This window comes from Wolffia australiana, chromosome 14 (assembly GCF_029677425.1).
Source record: "Wolffia australiana isolate 7733 chromosome 14, ASM2967742v1".
In the NCBI taxonomy this organism is placed as follows: Eukaryota; Viridiplantae; Streptophyta; class Magnoliopsida; order Alismatales; family Araceae; genus Wolffia; species Wolffia australiana.
Genome location: NC_135848.1, coordinates 14,525,794 through 14,546,411, shown reverse-complemented (window position 1 = coordinate 14,546,411; position 20,618 = coordinate 14,525,794). Strand labels below are relative to the sequence as shown.

Here is a 20,618-nt window from a genome sequence, read left to right as displayed (position 1 = left end):
CCAAGTGCTTTGAGTTATCTTTCTCAGCTCCTGCATGCCTAGCATATGAACAATGATGGACTGGACATTTATTTTTCGTTTGGGTATTGGGATCAAAATTTCTTTCATATTTATGTCTCCGTTTTCAGATTTAGGGAGTTTTTATTCTTAGATATTTTGAACTTCACCTTCGCCAATGTTATGAATGACATCATTTAGTCAAGACATTCTCACTACCTATTTCTCAATTTTTACTTAATGTTTCTCACAATTTAGGTCTCAATCCAAGGGAGAAATTCTCACTAACTATTTCTCATATATTCAAGATTATAAATTTCAGTTCCGCCCAATAATGACGTATGAATTAAAATATAATTGACCTCTTTTGTCATCTTCCTTGAAATATCCTCTATATCCTTAAATCAATTCTGATAGACTATAATTTTTCTTTCAATTTTATTCTCTTCCAACATCCACAATATTTATCTAAAAATAACAACAGCTTATGATTCTTCAAATTAATAGATTTAATCACGTGATGAAACTTCTTAAAACTTTTCTTTTACCTTTTTAAAATTCTATATTTCCCTTTTCTCCCTTTTATCTTATTTTTCTTATGATTCCCGATCTTTCCTTTTTCCTTCTCCCATTTTTGTCTTTCAGATGTGAGCTATTTCGTTGAATATGAAGTTCACAAAGAAGATTAGATGAAATCTCTAAACAATATCATTGATTTTAATATTTCATTTTATCTATTTTGCCTATTTCTTTCACTTGGCTATGGAGTCTCAGCCATTGGAGACCTCTAAAAGCCAACCCACATGGAGCTGTGAGAAAGGTAATTATGAATACTTTTCTGAATATTTTCTTTTTGATTCCTTCTTGTTTTCTTATTTATCTTAGCTCAATTTCCTTTAGATTTGTCAGAAATGCACCAAGAAAATAATAAATAAGATAAGGAACTGAAAATAGGGTTATAACATCTTAGATTCTCTATCAAGTATTTCGAGAAAAAACCATTTGCTGAAGCTTCAAATCCAACACTGCGATAGTCTTCAAATATCTGCAAACCCTGCCCCCAAGAAACAAAAAATAAGGTCATGTTGAACTGTAATGAGATTATCTTTATTTTCTTCTTAAAAATCTTCTAATTTGTCTGTTTCTTTTTGTTATATTTTATGAATGAAGAGAGGTTGTTGAGGAATTGGAAGTGGGGGAGACCGAGAGAGGGTGAGATTCGGAAATGGGGATAGCTTTCAAATCCCTACAATGTTTTTATAAATTATATAGTTACGATTTTTCCCTTCCCTTCTAAATCTGGACACAATTGACCCAGTAATTTTAATGTTTTTCAATTTTCAAGACTCCAAAAAATTAGTAGAAATTACTTTATAGACTATCATTATTATTATTCAGCATATAAATGAAATTTTTAGTTTATATTTTCTCCTCTAGAAATACTTTAATGATTCAGTGAATATTTTCCAAGGCTTAAAATTTTCATGCCCAACTGAGCTAAGAAAATTTTCACATATACATGACATACTAATCTTCATTTTCCTAAAATTTAGTACAAACTATATGCTTAGGGATATCCACCGTACATTCAAAAGGAAACTTTCTCCAATAGTACAAAGAAATGAAGTACTCCATTAAAGTTAATTTGATTTCTTTCTTCATCTTGCAAGTTCAAATATAGTATGGAATCTTCCCTGGTAGACCATAAGTTGATCCAAGTCAACCTATCTCCACCATGGGTTTAACAGACTAGTTAGGACTTAATGCCATTATAAATATTCATCAAAACACTTAGTTAGACATCTTTCAAACAAAAAATAGTTGAACTTCAATATTCGTCGGGCCATAAACCTGAGGACAAAGATTCCTAATCCATCAATATACAAATTTACTTCCTTATCTGTGCTTGTACAAGATAGGCATTATCTTCAAACTTTTTCTCAAGGCTTTGAAGACCAAGGTATAATATACACAAGAAGTGAACAACAAATAAACAACCACCCCTAAGACTAAGAATCTAATTTGGCCCCGAAGTCCTCATTTTGGGATTTTCTAAGGCAACACTTGTCCTCAATTGAGGTCCACTTTGACAATCCTTGGATAGCTTGCTTGGTCAGGTGGGCTATTTCTGGCACTGGAGCCACTCTTGGATTGCGGAGCGGATGGCGTGATTGGGGATGAGCTGCTGGTGGGGAAGAACAAGGTTTGTCATGGGGGAGGTGTGGTTGCCCCCCTCAAACCAGCCTCTCACTGCTTCGCCCTCGTACGTAAACCCGTCAGCCGCCACCTGGGGATCCCTCATCACCTCCTAAAAACAAAAAATAAGGACATTTGAGAGACTATCTACCAGAAATATTGATGCCGCTGAGGTTGAATGGATGGAGTTAGCTCTTCACCCAAAGAAGGCTGTCATGGGATAATTAAAGCAGCTAATGGGTGTGGAAAATGGCAATGCCCCTAACTTCTGCTTTATTACAACGTAATATTTAACAGTCATTTTTCCAAAAGTAGGAGGAAAACGCATAATTTAAATTTGTAAGATATTTAATTTCTTCAAGGAAAAGAAAAATAAAGCGCAGATTAAAAAACCCACAACGTAATATCTTGTTATTACTTTTTTAGAAATAGCAGATTGAAAAAAAACAGGCTCTCCAATTTTGAATAAAATAAACACAAAACTATATTGAATTAGCAGAAAGAAAATGGTTGTGTAAAATGACCATCTCCTATCTTCCACTCTAACATGTGAGTGTAATATGTTTCTTTCTTTTTCGACAAATAGCATACAGAAAAACAAAAAATTTCGTAAATTTTCTTTGAATAAAGGAAACGCAAAGATATACTGCAAGAAAAATAGCTGCGGCAAATGGCCCTATCTTCTTTTCTGCTGAAACAGACACCGTTATATCTTTCCATAACTTTTTTTGAGAAATATATGATACAAAAAACATATTTCTCCGCCTTTAAGTAAATTTGGTTTTTGAACAGAAAAAAACACGCAGTATGCATACATATGTATATATACATAGAGAGAGAGAGAGAGACGTAACAGAATCTGTAAAAAGTTTATGGTCCATGTAACCAATTTTTAGAAAAATAGAATATGAAAAAGGCAGCCCATTCAATTTTTGCCGCAAACTAGTTCTTGAACTAAGAATACAGGCAAATATATTTTACTTAAAAGAAAGAAAACAAGAATCTTAACCCAACTAACCTGGAAGATGGGGCAGACCAAGTATGAAGGCGCCTGAACATCATCATCTCCGGAGCCAAGCAGATGATGTCTAGGAACTGAAAGGGAAGCGCAGGCCGAGATTTTCATGGTTCCAATAATTTTCCAGACCCCATTGACGAGGTCTGGCCTGTCCGCTAATTCAGTCGCGCAGCACTGCAGTCCAAGGTGGGCCAGCTGAGTCAATTGCACAAAGGGCCAGTCCCCTGCGTTCTGGTCGACCAGTCGGTGAAGAGTCTTCTTCACCAACGCCTCCTTCACGTCCCCAATGAGCCCCTGTTGACTCCTCCCCGTAACCAGCCGAAGGATGATCAATCCCAGCGAGTAGACATCCAACAAGGCGGTCAACCCCGGCTCGGTCAACCCCGGAAGCCCAAAATCGCTAAGCTTGGCTTTGAAACTGGAGTCAAGGAGCACGTTAGCGGGCTTGAGGTTACCGTGCGGCTGGGTCGAGTGCAGGAAGATGAGAGCCGAGCAGATGTCCGCCAAGACGTTTATCCTGGTCTGCCAGGACAGCGGAGGGGAGTTGTCCTTGTATGCTAGCCTGTCTTCCAGGTTCCCGTTTGACATGAACTCGTAGACCAGGCAAGAGCTCTCCGGGCAAGCTCCCAGTAGCGTTACCAGGTTCGGATGCCGGACCCTCGTCAAAATCTCCACCTGAAGTGAACCCTTTTAGAAGAATAGATCAAACTTATAAGTTATTTTACTAATGTACTACTGACCTGGTGGTGGAAGTCTCGCTGATAGTTGGCGATGGTGGGACGGAAACGCTTGACAGCGACTGCGGTGTGGTGGAGGAAGCCTCTGTAGACGACGCCGTGGCCTCCGGAGCCGACTACGAGAGACGGGCTGAAGCCGCAGGTGGCTTTGTGGAGCTCCTCGAAAGAGAAAACCGGACAGCCGAGAAGCCCAGAACCCTGCCGTTCCCTTTGGAGTGAAGAAACCAGTGGATGGGCTTCTTCCAGCTTCTTCTTCAACGCTCTCGACTCCTTCTCTGAATTGGCCAACTGGGTCTCTAAATTTTTGGCTTCTTCCAGCTTCTTGGTCAACGCCCTCGACTCCTCCTCTGAATTGGCCAACTGGGTCTCTAAGTTTTTGCTCTGTTCTTGTGTCTCGATAAGCTTTCGGAGAGCGTCGGCTTTCTCCACTTGGAGCCTTTGCAGCTCCTCCCTCTCCCTTGCCCACTTCTCTTCCACTTCCCTCCTCTGTTTTGCCTCCGTTTCCCGGGCGTTTGCTAGCGAGATAGCCTGCCAAAACCCCATGTTTTGAGGAAAAAGATAGTTTTTTTTTTCGTTTATTTTATGGGAGAAGAACAGGAGCTCACTCTGCGGGTGGCCTCTAGCACATCTTTCTCAGCTTTCCGCCGCCTGCATGATTCCTCGTAGGCTTCTCTCCTCGCGTTCTCGGCTTCCAGTAACGCTTCTTGCAGTTGATTGTACAAGCCTTCCTGAAATTACAACCCCGTTAGAGATTCCCCAGACCAGAAGAGAGAAGTCGACTTGATAAGACCGCCCACCTGGACCTCCCCTACATTCTCATGCCTGCCTCTGGAAGGGTATGGGCAGCCGTTGACTTGATCATCGGCTTCCGTTGACCTTACGTCACCGGTCAACGATGAGTCTTCCACATGGTCAGCGCGTTGACTCGTGTATTTCCAGGGCTCTCCCATAGAGCTGCTGTGGGATGGAGTGAAGCTCGATGGTGATGGCGAGCTGTTGACCTGATCGTCTGGAACAGTTGACCTCAGATGACGAGTCATCGGAGCAGCTTCGACAAGGTCAACGCATTGACTCATGTCTTTCCAGGACTTTCCCATTGAGGTATGCTGGGAACCTTTGGAGCTTGATTGTGATGGCGAGCCGTTGACTTGATAGTGCGGATCTGTTGATCTTACATGACCAGGTATCGGAGCCACTTCCACTAGGTCAGCGCGTTGACTTGCGTCTTTCCAGGGTTTCCCCGTAGAGCTGCGCTGGGAAGGGGAAGAGCTTGATTGTGGTGGCAAACCGTTGTTGCGATTTTGGGTATTCGTTGACCACGGAAAGTTGGTCAAGTGTGAGGCTTTAGGAACGTCAACAGTGAGCCAGGGCGCCGAAGGAGGTGGCTGGCCGTTGACTCGATAGTCGCCCTCCGTTGACCATGGAAGTCCTGTCACCGGCGTGGCTTCTGGAAGGTCAACGAGTTGGGTGCTCTCCGCCCAGGGCTCTCTCATTGAGCTGAGCTGTGAAGGGGTGGAGCTTGCGCTTGGTGTCGTTGATGAAGCATTGGCATCATCGAGCCTACCTTCCCTGGTATAATTACTAGAGATAATTACCACTTAATAATTGCATTGTTGGTGTTTTAAATTGCAGAAATTGGGGTTACCTGTCAAAGACGAGCTTTCCCTTGCAGACAAACTGAATGCGGCACCAATGGGGGGCTTGTTCGAGCACAGCTTTTGCCTTCTTCGACCTGGGCGATTTCATCTTTCTGCCACAAGACGCAATAAAAAGATATTAGTTCTAGGCATATTCAATAAAATATGTGTATCTTCTAGAATTTATTTACTCTCTACTAAAATAACATTTATGGTAGTTTTCACTGTCTTATGATTGGAACATATTTTCCCATTAGTATTCCTCTAAGCAACCCAACTTAATATTGAATTGGATTATGCACCCAGACAATACCTAGAGTAGTTCTTGTCAGATGCGGCTCCCATTATGAGGAGGGTAATGCGATGCTCATTGATTAGTGCAATAAGCCCTTTGGCTACATCATCCATCTCGATCACCAATGTTTCAGCTTGAAACTACAAAAATAGATAAATACGTCTTAAGAAAAACTTGAATACTTTGAGTAGGTTATGAGTTATTTATTACTTTAGGAGGACTAAAGCTTACCTTTGCGTTGGCACAAATATCCAGGTACTGGCGAAGGGTCTTTTCCATCTTTCCCCTTTCAACTTGTCTGTATGAAGAAACATGCTGTGGGTCTACTGAGCTTGCTGGAAATCTTCCCCCCACTAAAGCATTTTTTTTACACCCTCTATGTTATTAGTGCCAGATATAAAAGACAGTGCTAAAGACAAAAGATGAGAAACTATATGCGTTGAAGCATAACATCCTGCTTAAAGATGAAAAGTAATGCCCCTGCTATAAGATATAGTTTTTCTAAGAGTTGTTAAGCACTTGAATCTAGCATGATATCAGAGCCAGGTTGCAGGTTTTAAATTCCAGAAGCAAAACGCTGCTGTAATTTTCAGATAGAAGTCGGATATTCATCCAAACTGAGACCAAACCTCAGTAAAAAGTGGGATGTCAATTTGGGATTCCTCTCAATACTAGACTGAAAGAAGATGTATGGTAAAACGAGACACAAAAAGAGGAACTCACTTAAGGGAATCAATCGGTCGGGACAGTGTACATGAACAAGGACGAACTTCTTGCTCCTCGGAAATTGTTCTAGAGCCCATGCGAGAACAGTCTTGCACTCCTTTAGCTTGTTCCCAACAGCGACAAAGATCTTGTCCTCCGCTCCAGTAGAAGGTGAACCTGTCCGCGAAATTTCCTACAGATGTTCTAATTTCAGAAGTTAATTTCTTCAACGATCGGGCAAAATTATCATATAATTGAATAAAAATGCGAGTTCGGAACAAATGATTCGGCGCTTTTCCGGGATAAACTGTTTGAGGAACGATTCGTTCTGCTCACCGAGACGAAATTCAGAGCAGCAAGAGGAAGATGAAGATCCGATGACTCGTAATTTGTACCCATTTCCCTTGGAAGCGCCGCATCAGCCGTCCGCCGGAAGAACTGGGTCTCTCCGGTCCTGTAAGAAAATCTCGAAGTGGCTTTAAGATAAGCAGAGATGTCGAGAAACTCGAATTGACCTAAACAAAAGTCAACATACGGAAATTTCCGCTTGTCCGGATCCGAAATTTCTCCATTGACAACCGACGCAGGAGAGCAAGAAATTCCAAACAGTATTGATGGAATATACCTTCACGCGTTGATGTCATCGTCACGGCTGACAGGAACGTATGGAAAAAGGTAAAGATGAGTCGCAAATTCCAATTTCTCCAAGCCGCCACGCATCTGCGATTCTGACTATGATCTTAAGAAACAGGCCTCGATAGTTGAAACTCATCCGAACATTTAAACATTCAAGAGAATGATCTCGGGCTGATTGATTGAGAATTGAATATTGCGCCTCCGATCGAGATTTGATGCTGAGGATCAAGAACAGGAATGGAAAAAGTATACGCCGAATGAAATCGATAATTCGGACAAACTGTAAACCAATTGTGCCCCCCAAGCCCAATATCGGAATTGGGCTCGTCCAATATTCGTCTTTCCGCGACGAGTGCAGGGACGCGGACGGAACGATTTTTTTCGTCCCGGGACGAAAAAATCGTCCCGTCCGAGGATACAGACGAATTTCGGGACAAAAGTTTGTCCAGGGGACCACCAGACGGGATGGTTTTCATCTTGTGGGACAAAAAAATCGTCTGTCCGGAGTTCTCGGGGCGATGGACGGATGAATCTGGACGGAAAAACCACCGGATTCACATCCAACGGTTGAGATGTTGCCACGTGGCCTCGCGAGGACAATTTATTATATATTATAATCTATTATAATCTGTTATAATCTATTATAATATATTAAAAATAAAAAATGTATTTTTTCATCCGGGATGAATTTCGGGACGAAAATTCGTCCCAGGAGAAATGTACGGGATGAAATACCGTCCTGGGAGGAATGTAAGGGATGAAAAACCGTCTCGAGATTATTGGCGGGACGGTTTTTTTGGTCGGTGGACGAAAAATCGTCCCCTCCTTCGTCCCTGAGCTAACATCAGACTTAGGACAGGATGAAATTTGTCCCGTCCCATCCTTCGTTCACATCCGGGAGGATCCAGAACTATACCGACGACTATATCGTTATCCATCCCGATATTGGCATCTGTCATCGTCTCAATGGTTGGATGACGGAAACGGGTGCCAATGTGTTTTTACGGTGTCTGACATATAAATAGAAATATAATTTAAATAATTTATCGTTTGAGTACGAGTTATATACGATTAAGCTTTAAGAGTTAATTATATTCTCTGTTTGAGTAGAATTGCTATTTGTCAATGGATTTTATCAATATTCAATATATAGGACTGGCTCAACTAAGCTTGGTCCAAAATTGGCCCAACATATTCAATTATATATAAAGAAGTCTAGACATGGTAGTTCTGTTCCCTTGGTGCGAATTGGAGCAATTGTGCAAATTGTTCGGATTTCCAAACAGAACACTGTTGAAAACGAACAAAACTTCACACAGACGGCTATAAGGTTAGCATTGTGCAAATTGTGCCTATTCTTTTAAGGGTTTTTTTTTAAAAAAAATATTCTTGTTCTCTTTCTCAGAGTCCCACTCCCACTGTCCCAGTCTCCCTCCCTCGTTCTCAGAATCCCGTCTCTTCTCTCCATCTCTCTCGAGTCTCGACGACGGCCCGTAGACTCCATCACCACTTTCTCCTGGCCGATTTGGCAGGTCTACTCCAAACTCACATCTCTAGCGCCGGATTCGGACGAGGGTCAAAGTGGAGGCGGAAATAGGAGTTGGGATTTGGTACATTTCTTTGATTCTCCTTTCTTTCTTTCTAATATTCTGATGCTGTCTTGTTCGGTTCTAACTATCTGTTTCTTTCTCGAATTGTGTTTGCTATTTTTTTATCTTTATGGGGAATGATGTTTAAGAACGATTCACTATGCGAGTTCGACGGATAAACCGTCACGAGGCAACAGCTCTGTTGTTTTGTGATGGTTAATGTTCATTTTTTGTGATTTGTGTTTAATAGTTCTTAAAGGAGTTGTTCTTAGTTTATTTAATTTGACTACTTGCGGAGGACGTGATATAATCCGTGCGGGGTTTCTTATTTCTGACACTTTTCCATTCTTTAACGTGCTCTTGAGCAAAACATATTGTCATTTTCTTGGCTCTTGATTCCCCAGCAATTATTCATCAGCCAGTCTTCTGGGTTTTGCCAGTATCTTGCTTCAATCCGTTTTTGCCAATTCCAAATTGCAAAAGCAAAGAATTAGTCAACAAAGAGCAAGAGTTTCCTCATTGAGATTCTCGGTGACGATTAATAGCATCTGGAGTTAATCTTCAAGGCCATAATTTTTAGAGGTGAGTGAAAGCATCGAGATTCAGGCCCTCTCACTAATTCACTATCTCTAAATCTCCTTTCATCTATTTTTCTCACTGGCTCTCTAATTCTTCGACTTACTCTTTCTCTCAGATTCTTTATCTTTGTAATTCTCTTATTTTCCCCATCTCTATCTATGAATCTCTCTTTCTCTCTCTCTAGATCTCTGATTTGGTCTTCCTCTATCTTTAGTTCGCTCTCTCCCTCTCTATTTCATCAATTGTCTATCCCTAAATCTCTATTTTTCTCTCTCTTTAGCCCCCCCATTCTATCTCTAATTCTCTCTCGGTCATTCTCTCTTCCTCTCACCATAGTAATCTCTTTATCTCTTTCTATCATTCTCTGTTTTTCTCCTTATCTACCTCTAATTCTCTCTCTCCCTAATTCTCCTATTTTTCTCTTGCTCTATGTCTAATTCTCTCTTCGTCTCTCCCTCTCACTAATTCTCTATCTCTAAACCTCCTTTCATCTATTTTTCTCACAGGCTCTCTAATTCTGCGACTTACTCTTTCTCTCAGATACTCTGTCTTTGCAATTCTCTGATTTTATGGATTTATTAGTCAACTTTGCAGACACATATTTCTTTATGTTTTATCAACCCCTGATTCTCTTTGTTGATCGCTTTATCGGTCATTCTCTGACTATCTTTTGAACTATCTCCATTGCATGTTTCGGTTGATTTCTATCTTATTTCAGCAGGAAGTCATCTGTGGTAATCTGAACATTTCTCTGCCCTTCAAGATGAAGCTCTACGCGGCATTCTCTGTACTCTCCATAACGTTCAGAGCATTCATCTGCCTGTTGAACCATTCTTGAATTTTCGTCAGTGGCAATTAAAAAGGTGCGTACTTATGTGACGAATGGTACACGGATTATAGAATTTTTCAATTTATGTTAATTGCCTTTATATTTCACTTTGTTTGCTTTATTGTTTACCCATGTGATGTACGAATCTACTTTTCACCTTTTTAGTTGTCATAAATTTCTTAATTTTTTATTTATGTAACTGTTTGAACATGTGTACTTCATGAGTGCACATCAAGTAATGTCCGAATTGAGCTTGGTATTGTATGAAATTTTTAAGTAATACAAATTTCCAATTGTAATTTAGGATGCCTCGGGAACCTCTATCATAGGCCTCTGGTTCCCATGGAAGCTCTTCATGGTCCGACGGGAGTGTTGGGCACGGCGGGAAGAAGAAAAAGAGAAAAAATGAATGCGTTGCATGGATACACTTCACAGAGGTGGCGCCAAAGGTGTTCACATGCAACCTTTATGCGACCCATACCCGAGGTCGTGCAATGACTGTAGAGGAAAATAAGTATAGTTGCAGTATGATTCTATGCCGTCATTTGAAAAATGTGCACCATAAAGAGTATAACGAGCTGAAGACTCAAGATTGCAACTCTTCTAACCAACCATCGATGGCTAACATCTTTGGACAAGGTACTGAAAAACTGTACTTCACTAGTCGCTCGCCGGAGACGACAAAAGAAGAGCTTGTATGTTTCATCTTTCAGCCAGCCTCACCGTGGAACATTGTATGTAAAAAATATTTCATCCGACTGCTTCGATTCATCACACAAGAGGAGATATCCATTCCATTGACAGGGGCTGTTAAGGAAAAGGCTTTCAAGCTGTATATTGAGTTGAAGAGCGGTATTCATGACCATCTGGAGAGTGTCGATAGAGTGGCCATCACTCTGGATTGTTGGACTTTGGCGAATCGAATATCATTTGTAGGACTCACCGTTCATTGGGTAGACACGGAGTGGAAAATGTGTGAATGTGTCCTCGCTATATGCCAGCTGGAGGGATCCCACACTGGAGAGTGCTTGAGCGAGATTGTGTTGGAAGTTCTGGCAGAATTTAAGTTGAGTGAGAAGCTGTGCGCTATTACGACGAACAATGCTTAAAATAACGCAACAATGATGTCGGTATTGGAATGAGAGTTGCGGCCAGTGAATGCCCGTTTCACTACAAAGAGACATATCATGTGTATTGCGCATGTCATCAACTTAGTTATGCAAGTCGGATTGAAGGCGCTCAATGTCGTCGAAGATGGGCCCGAGCCAAGTTTCATTGACGAAGTAGCCAAGTTTCATTGATGCTGCGATGGATGCAGAGGAATATGATTCTCATGTAATTTCCTTAGGGGACGTTGTTTGACGCCTAAGAGAGGTGGTGATTGCTATACGAGGATCAACGAGGCAAGAGGCACAGTACTTTACATGTTGTAGATAGTTAAATATGTCAAACATGAGGAAGATCCCGATAGATTGCCCTACTAGGTGGAGTTCCACTTATAAGATGCTATGCGGGTGCATTGAAAAGAAGATTGTTATCGATATGATAATGTCCACCGCCCTTTGAAAACAAGCCTTACTTGACGCAGAATAGGAGCTAGTGCAAAAATTTGTCGACTTACTCAAACCACTCCAACTTGGTACCTCTGTTGCTATCCAAAGCAAGACACTGACGTCAAATGAGGCTATAGTCATTATTAAGAGATTGATGAGGCATCTAGAGCGAATTAGTGTGGGCGTATCGAACTCATCCATGCTTACAGTTGGTCATGCTATCTCCGCGAGGCAAAGGAGTGCCTTATCTAATGTTTGTTCTGCTATGCGGGCTAAGCCAGATAAATATGTGTCTGTACTAACACAAAATGAGGCTTTCACTATCGCCTCTTTACTTGATCCATCTATGAAGCTTTGCTTGATTGATCCACAAGCTAAGAATGAGGTTCTATCTACCGTCTGCAATATCATGGGGACACATTCACTATCCAAGAACCCTGGGAATCGGCGCACCGAACCAACTGCTCTATGAACGACGAGTAATTTCAGACAAATGGAGCTTGAAGAAATACTCGATCCTTCTGAGCTACCACAACGAGTTGATCCGATCGCAGAGCTCGACGTATACGCGACGCCCCCCCAGCATTTGGTATGGAGGTGTTACATTGGTGGAAGACGACAGGTATTATATAATTTGCATTGTTTATATTCCAAATCTTGTGCTTCACTTATTGAATTTCTGACTAATTTTACCTCCCAAAACAGGTCAGTTTTCTTACCCCGCGTTAGCACTGGTGGCGAAGGAATTCCTAGCAGTTCAAGCGACGAGTGCCGCGTGTGACAGTCTATTTTCAGAGGGTCGCCGAGTAATTAACTACAGGCGATCGAGGCTCACGGTAGAGAGCATTGAAGTGTTAATGATGTTGAAGTCAAGGTACAACAACGACGACCTGAGAGGAGATGAGGACAAAGACGGTGATGAAGAGGACGAGCCATTTAACATACGTCTGAATGCACAGATGGGTTAGACTCTATCTTTGCTCCTTGTCTGGTGTAGAGAGCTCAATTATTTATCTTTGCCTTCGTGAACAAAAATTATGATCATGTCATGGCAAATTATTTCATTTTTTAACACACAGATTAGCGCTCCACCACACAATACCGGCGACAATGATGGAAGAATCGTGCGGTCTAAATGCGAGACTCCTCTAGTTTTTCCTCTCTCTATCATTCTCTGGTTTTCTCTTTATCTCTGATTCTCTCTTTCGCTCTCTCTAATTAGCTGATTCTCTCTTTTCCTCGCTTTCACCTCTCTACTTTTCTCTCATTCCCTAACTCCGTATCTAGTTTTCTCTCGGTCCCTAATTCCATCTTCCTCTCCCCCTAATTATCTCTTTCTTGCTTTCTATCATTCTCTGTTGTTCTCTTTTTCTATCTCCGTTTCTCTCTCCCTCTAATTATCTGATTCTCTCTCTTGTTCTCTTATTATCCCTTTCTATCTATCGAATTCTCCCTTGCTCTGTCTTCAAATCCCTCTTTCTCTTCTTCTCTCTAATTCTGTCTCTAATTATAAGACTTTTTTTACTTGTGTAAAGCACGAGTGCTGGTCATCATGCTATGGGCGCTACTCAGGATTCAACCATCGCCAAAAGAGCATACTCGGCTAGGAGGCGGAAACCTGGTTCTGCAGATGAAAATAACCAGCCAGAAATCTGACTTGAATTTTGAAGGTTTGGGTGAGAAGAGGGACTTCAATTTTGAAGAGAGTTATTTTCCTTCAAAAATGTGTCCTACTCTTCAAAAATAGACATGGTGTATCCCACGTTTTGCATTTGGTGGATTAAAATAAATATATACTCAAGGATATGTCTCCACACAATGTTTAATTTTTCTTCAAAAATTAAATTTCCCGCCATAAGGAGAGATTGCGGCCTCTGAAGAAAAATTACTGATGAGAAAAATTGCAGAATCTCTCTATCTCTCTCTCTAAATCTGTGATTTTCTATATCTCTATCTCTGAATTGCTCTGTCTCTCTCTCTAAATCTCTGATTTGCTCTTCCTCTATCTCTAATTCTCTCTCTCTCTCTATCTATTTCTTCAATTGTCTATCTCTAATTCCCCGTTTCTCTCTCTCCAGTTCCCCAATTATCTCTATAAGATTCTCTTCATCTAATTCTCTATTTCCCCCACTTTCTCATTTTTTTCTTTCTACCTCTCTCTCATTCTCTCTCTAATTCTTTCTTTCTATTTCTGATTCTCTCTTTCGCTCTCTCTAATTATCTGATTCTCTCTTTTCCTCGCTTTCTCCTCTCTAGTTTTCTCTCATTCCCTAACTCTGTCTCTAGTTTTCTCGCGGTCCCTAATTCCATCTTTCTCTCTCCCTAATTATCTCGTTCTCCCTTTCTATCATTCTCTGATCTTCTCTTTTTCTATCTCCGATTATCTCTCTCCTTCTAATTCTTTGATTTTCTCTCTCTCTCTCTCTCTCTCTCTCTCTCTCTCTCTCTCTCTTCTTCTCCCTTACTCTCTATCTATCAAATTCTCCCTTTCTCTTCGTCTCTCTATCTCCCTATCCCTTTCCTTCTCCAATTCTCTGTCCCAAACTCTCACCATCGTTCTCATTCCCTCTGTCTTCCTCTCTCTCACTCACCCTCACGCTCTCCCTCTTCTTTTCTCTTTCACTCACTCTCTCCCTCTCCCTCTCCTTCTCCTTCTATCTTGCTCTCTCTCTCTTTGACAAAACTAGGAACCCTAACATTTGATTTCAAAAACGGCATCTTGAATTCATTATGGTTTGGATACATCCATCATACCTTGTTTCTTAGGTATGAGAACTAAAAAAAGTTACATTATTATTGAACATATACCTAAATATATTATTATTGAAATCTAATTGTTTCACCCTCTAACCAAATCCTAGAAAAATATGGAGGTACACTCCGTTTCATGTAAGTTATTTTAATGAAATTAATTCTCAAAAATCTATTAAATTAATTAATTCCTTTATCCTTTAAAACCGAATGAATTCAGTTATGTCACCGAATGAAATTAAATGAATTACCAAAATGAATTCAGTACAATCCCCTCTTCTGATTAAATTCCCAAATGAATTCATTAAAATAATCCAAATTTTTTTCTTAAATCTAAGTGACATTAATGACATAAACCCGTCACATATCAGGTACCATTAAAATATAAATGCCATTATCACTAGATTCAAGGACTGTTAGATTTGTACTGATAGAATTAATATAACGTCATAATAAATTAGATTATTCTTAGTTGAATATACATTGATAGATGCATGACAATTTTTTGCAATTTAGTGCATTTTATGCAATTTCCGAACAATTATGTTCTTTTTGTGAGAATTTGTTCGGTTGTGCAAAATTGTTCGTGTGTGCAAATTTGTTCGTTTTGAGCGAATTTGTTCGTTTATGCAAATTTGTTCATTTGTGCAAATTTTGTTCATTTGTGCGAATTTGTTAGTTTGTGCGAATTGTTTGAACATCTGTTTGAATTTTTGAACATAAAAAGAACAACACACCGAATAGACCCCTGTGTGGTTCGTTTGTGCGAATTTTTTGTTCGTTTTAAACGAACAGAACATAACAACCCTTTCTACAGAAGTCATCTCAATTTCATCCATACATTAGATATTCTTGTGCAATATCTGATTTCAGACGGATATCAGACACATGAACACTTGCAGAGAGATATCTTCAATGGTGTCTCTCTCACAAATATTGATGAAGGATTTTTAGTTGGTGGAGTAAATATGTGGAGGACCTTCCAAGAGTAATAGAATTATTTATTCAGTTTATATCAGGTGGTTTATGTTCTTGGGAGGCAAATAAAGGCCATAAAAGAGCAAAAGGGAGGCTGATGACTAGTAAATGTGCTGCTGACGGTATTTGTATCCAATATTCATATATGGATCTAGACAAAGCGATATCCTATTATTCTGAAAAAATGCAGTACCCAACTGATACTTTTGTTAAAAATTTATATCGAATATAAATATCCAAACAGGTCTAGATCTCCAAGTATTGATAGTAGATATTGATGTTGGATAACGAATAATCGATAACAACATTTGCTTAGCCAACTCTGATAACAGTGTCCATATCAAATAACGTGTTGGTATCTTCCTGAAACTGGACACCTGTCAATATCAAAACCTGATATTTTTCTAAAATTGGAAATTCTCACAGATAATGGTTTCAATAACACATATAGTGTTGTTATTTTTCTTTATCTACTGTCTAATATATGCTTAATAACACCCTAAATTCGGTCTTTATTTCATGCTACTAGCACAATTTTATGCATTTAAAGAGCTTAAACTGGGGTTGTTATCATGTATTTACATAAAAATACTGTTTTCAAGTGATCTCTGATGTTTTCCAATTTTCTGTTAATTCTATGAATTTTAAGGGATTTATTTGAGCTTGAAATAATTATTTTTGAATGAAAATGGAAAGTTTAATATTTAATTTTGAGATTTATTAGTACGGGATAAATCAGTGAATTTTCTAAAATTTTCTAGGATTTTTTTGGATGTTATTGGATTTTTCTGAGATATATTTGAGGAATAAATGCATTTTTGTCTAAGGAAAAAAGATATACTTATAAGAAAAAAAGAGTATTAAGATTATTTTTTATTGTTGAAGGGCTTTTCGTAAATTTTCATTGCAAGGAGGCCCTCAAAAACAGCTCTCAGTCGTGGCTGCAGGCGTAAAGATGTTATTTAAATTCTTCTAGGGTTTTATTGCAAATGATTTAATAATTGTTTTAATGCTTTTAGGAGAAATCAGAGGAGAGAGAGTGCGCAAAGGGCATATACACAATTACCTGTGGGTGACATCAGACGACAATTCCAGTTTTTTTAAAAGGGTTTTTTTGACAAAAGCGCAGGGAAGTTTTTGACTAATCGATGTGGCCTCATCGTGGCCGTCAGATGAGAATCCGACGGCGCTTGATGAGGACCAGCGTCCGGAGGTAAGTTCACCGCCCGCACGGCGCGTACGATGCAGGTGCATGGGCGGTTCGTGGTGAGCTCCAATCAGTTAGGGCGAAGACAAAACACAAGAGTACATGCGCATCAAATCTTATTTAAGTCGCGACTTTTTAGTTTTTTTCTGTTTTATTTTCGCCAGGGGGGTACGTGGCGCAACGAGAAGGAACCCGCACTTAGAAGTTGAAAGAGCACCAGCCAATCAGAGAACGACACCTCAGCGCGCGGTTTTAAAATAAATAAATAAATAAATGGATTTAAATCCAATGGCTAATATTGGTTTAAATTCGTTTATTCATAACTTTTGATCCAGAAGTTTGATTGAGATGATTTTTTATGTATTTGCTCGTATTGATCCCCTCTTTGTATCTGTATGGTTGGATCAGATAAATAAAAATTAATTACTAATCAGGGGTAAAATGGTAATTTTTACTATTTTACCTAGGTATAAAAGCCAAATTTCGAGAGGAGGGGGTCATTCTTGATGGTGCTCTATCACAGCTACAAGACAGAAAGGAGCTCTAGCTTGGATCAACCTATCTGGTACCTTTTTCTTGTTTGTATTTTAACTTTTAGTGTATTTTGGATGATGTTTTAGTGAAATTTCTTCTTCATTCTTCTTGATCTTGGTCTGAACTTCTAAATTGCTAGGCTTGAGCGAAATGTACAAGCCCTTACTAAGATTGAGAGGAGAGAATGAGAGATTTACCTAGCTATTCCAAGTGCACATTAAAAACTAAAAAACACTTCAATTTCTAGGAGATTAAATTTTCCTCTTTTTTATTATATAATTGTGTAGTTATTTCTGAATTATAAGACCTACAAAACCAACCAACTCAAATCAAAATTTCCCTCTCAACCTCTCTAATTGACCCCTTGGACCCTTTTCTTTGGATCAAACAGGCCAATTTAGAGCTCCCTATATCTTCTATTCATCCCATCTCTTCTACCCCCTTTTCTAAATTTCTCATCTAATTAGGGTGATTTGATCTTCATTGAAGATCAAATTAACTCTAATTAGGGTTCACATTATTCAAGAAGAACTTCGATTGGATTCCTTACTAGCTTCCCTTGGACGACAGTCGTACTTATCAGTACACATCTTAAGTAGAGTTTTTATAAATTTTATTGTATAAGCTAAAATTGACAACGACAAGGGTTTAAAATTTCATAAAATTTACCCCTATTTTTGGCTTATCAATGCTTATGTTGCATTTGATGTCAATAGAAACTTGAACGAAACCCTTGCCGTGATCGATATCCAATATGTGTCTACATAGTCAGTATCTTAACAGTTGAGCCCTAACTACTAGGAGTTTCGAATAAAAATTCAAGAATATATCATTACAAGAACAAGAAATACCAATGACAACGAAAGTGTGATAATTTTTTTTTGTTTTATTATAAGAAAAAGTAACTTAGGGCTGGAAAAAAAGAAAGTCTAGGACAAGGGAAAGTGTAAGAGTGAGAAAGGAGGGGGGGAGTTTCTTATCAAAGTAAGCTAAAAATGATGAAAGTAATGTAGAATGTGATGCATTTGACCATGTTATGCTGCTGGTGGCAGGTAAAAAGATTGGTTTTTTAAAATGATGCTACGACGTTAAATAAACTAAAAACTGAATCATATGATTTTTTCAGGATTTCAAAAGTGAAATTATGTAAGGATGAAGAAAGAATTTGCTCTTATAAGGGCAAGAATAGTCACTTTCAAATTTGAGATATAAATCAACTAACTCTACGTCTAAGAAATATGATTGTCGCCATGGTCTATAAAAAACATTGGCCCAATAATTAGATAAATCTGATGGTATATATTTAAAAATATATTAAACAAAATAAGTTGGTGACTTTGAAAGGGTAGGGAAGATTTGGATCTTTGGTGATGGAAATCCAAGAAATGGTTGCAAAGATGGATGGTGGTGATGAGCATGTCAACTGGGAAGATGGGCATGCGGCAGAAAGTGTAGGCAACATTAATTTGATGCCCAATGATATACAGTCCAAATGCGACCTATGTGGAAGAGAAATATAGATGGTGATGACATTTTATGTAGTGCATGTGACATTTACGTTATGGGGTTCACATACGAGGTCACCGATATACAAAGATTACAAACCTAGCAATACAGGCTGCATGATGCATGCATAGGTGATCTGTCCATTTTTGGGGGTTATTAATGGTAGTTGTATTAAAATAAAATACAATAAATTATTTTTTATGATGGTTACTTTGTAAATGATATAGTGCACTCAACATAGTAAAACAACATGAGTGAGAGGATTGAATTATGAGGTGGCTCGACTTTGAGAGAAGATTAAAGTGATAAGAAGATGACAATGGCGAGGACAGAAGCTGGAGAAGTGAGAAAGGTTGAATATAAATTCAGGTCTGGTAAATGAGTATCGAAAAAATGAATGAGAGAGATAAGAAACATCAAATGCAAAGATGTTAGGGAATATATTTTCATAGTTGAAAGTTGTGAGAAGAAGATTAAGATGCATTTGTAAATAAACCTCTCTGGCTATGATTCATATCTTCCACCCATGGGAGCATTTTACTCAAGCAATAAGGAAAAAATCAAAATAAAAATGATACCTCAATCAACTGAAATATTTCAAATGCATGATTTATACATCCAGCCATTACTGGGGACAATATCCACAAGTGAAAGGAAAAATGACGGGGTTTATACTTAATCCCAGCATGCCCCTTTCTCCCTCCTAAAATATCCTTAATTGATGCCACCTTTAGTTTTAATATTTTTGCCTCCATATTAGGAGGAAAAATAGGGATAATTATTTAATAGGGAAAACATAAAACATCGCAATCAAATTCATCTCTGAGCTCAACTCCCTCCTTTGTCCAATACACCTCGGCATTAGCTCCAACATTGACCCATATTCACCCTTTTATATTTCATATTTATCTCAATGCCTAGCTCAGTAAAATAATTAAAATTTTTAATTTTCATCAGGAAATAAAAATATTATAAATTTGAACGGGGTAGTGTAAAATGTAGTTATAAATAAACTATTTGATAATAACTAGGACATTGGCTTCATAGACAACATGCACGAAAACGATCAAAAGATATTTTGATCATTTTATGATAAAGTGTCCAAAATATATGCGTCTCAAAATTCAATTCCACATTCCACATCTCCTTTAATATTAATTGATGTAATATATGCATTATAATGTATGTGAAATGCTTATAAATAAAGTTCATGAATATGTGCTCTAACTAAGTTAATTATAATGAGATCATAACATGGTGATTACTTGCCTTATAAATAAGTACATATTTGTATTCAAAGGATATCCATAAAATAAATTTAAATATCCAAAAATAATATTAGTATCTCTGCCTGCTTATATGATGAGTATGCTTGGTCTTGTAGTCATTTATGTGGAAACACTAAGGAAAGATAGTGAGTGCTCTTTAGGGAAAGATTTCACTAAAATTGTTTTGATAAATCCATAAATGGCATTATACCTCACATTAATTATGTTAATTCATCTCAATGTTGTGTTTGTGTTCCTTAGATCTAAGACACAAAAAAAGCCTTATAGAGAGACGATTATGTTTTGATTGTACCTATGTGTCTCTAACTTGAGATTCAAATCAGTCCTATATAGGATGCAACAGAACTTACGTGTAAATGATTTTAAATTAAAAATGGGGTTTTCTGCTCTGATAATAAGAGGATATTCATTCATGGAAGAAGATATTCTTAAATCCCTATATAGGATAGTCCAAATATCAATGAAGGTCCTCTTTATTGATTTTGCCACACACTAGTACTAAGTATAATGATTGATTAAGGTTTCACGGTCAACTATACCCTAAGTCATTTCAGATTCTTACACGAATAAAGGATGATAAGT

The 20,618-nt window shown here is 38.7% G+C and overlaps 2 protein-coding genes across 6 annotated transcripts; one reads left to right on the top strand and one right to left on the bottom strand.

Moving 5' to 3' along the window:
• Positions 1-1,865: 1,865 nt before the first annotated feature.
• LOC144711699 (U-box domain-containing protein 33-like) lies at positions 1,866-7,453 on the bottom strand. 5 transcript variants are annotated; one of them, XM_078585712.1, is made up of 11 exons: positions 7,211-7,453; positions 6,922-7,039; positions 6,604-6,789; positions 6,112-6,178; positions 5,899-6,020; positions 5,594-5,698; positions 4,746-5,529; positions 4,554-4,676; positions 3,952-4,476; positions 3,212-3,886; positions 1,866-2,305 (listed from the first exon to the last, which is right to left on the bottom strand). In XM_078585712.1, exons 3-11 carry the CDS (start codon positions 6,681-6,683, stop codon positions 2,120-2,122), a joined length of 2,667 nt encoding a protein of 888 aa, XP_078441838.1. In that variant the 5' UTR covers positions 6,684-6,789; positions 6,922-7,039; positions 7,211-7,453; the 3' UTR covers positions 1,866-2,119. The 5 variants fall into 5 exon arrangements, with proteins under 5 accessions (XP_078441838.1, XP_078441834.1, XP_078441836.1 ...); XM_078585708.1 differs by having other exon boundaries at positions 6,112-6,233; positions 6,604-6,778; positions 7,211-7,452; XM_078585710.1 differs by having other exon boundaries at positions 4,746-5,517; positions 6,112-6,233; positions 6,604-6,778; positions 7,211-7,451.
• Positions 7,454-12,264: 4,811 nt separating this feature from the next.
• Positions 12,265-12,739, top strand: LOC144712513 (uncharacterized). Its single transcript, XM_078586805.1, has 2 exons — positions 12,265-12,379; positions 12,477-12,739. The coding sequence occupies exons 1-2, from the start codon at positions 12,265-12,267 to the stop codon at positions 12,737-12,739; spliced, it is 378 nt and encodes a 125-aa protein (XP_078442931.1).
• Positions 12,740-20,618: the final 7,879 nt, after the last annotated feature.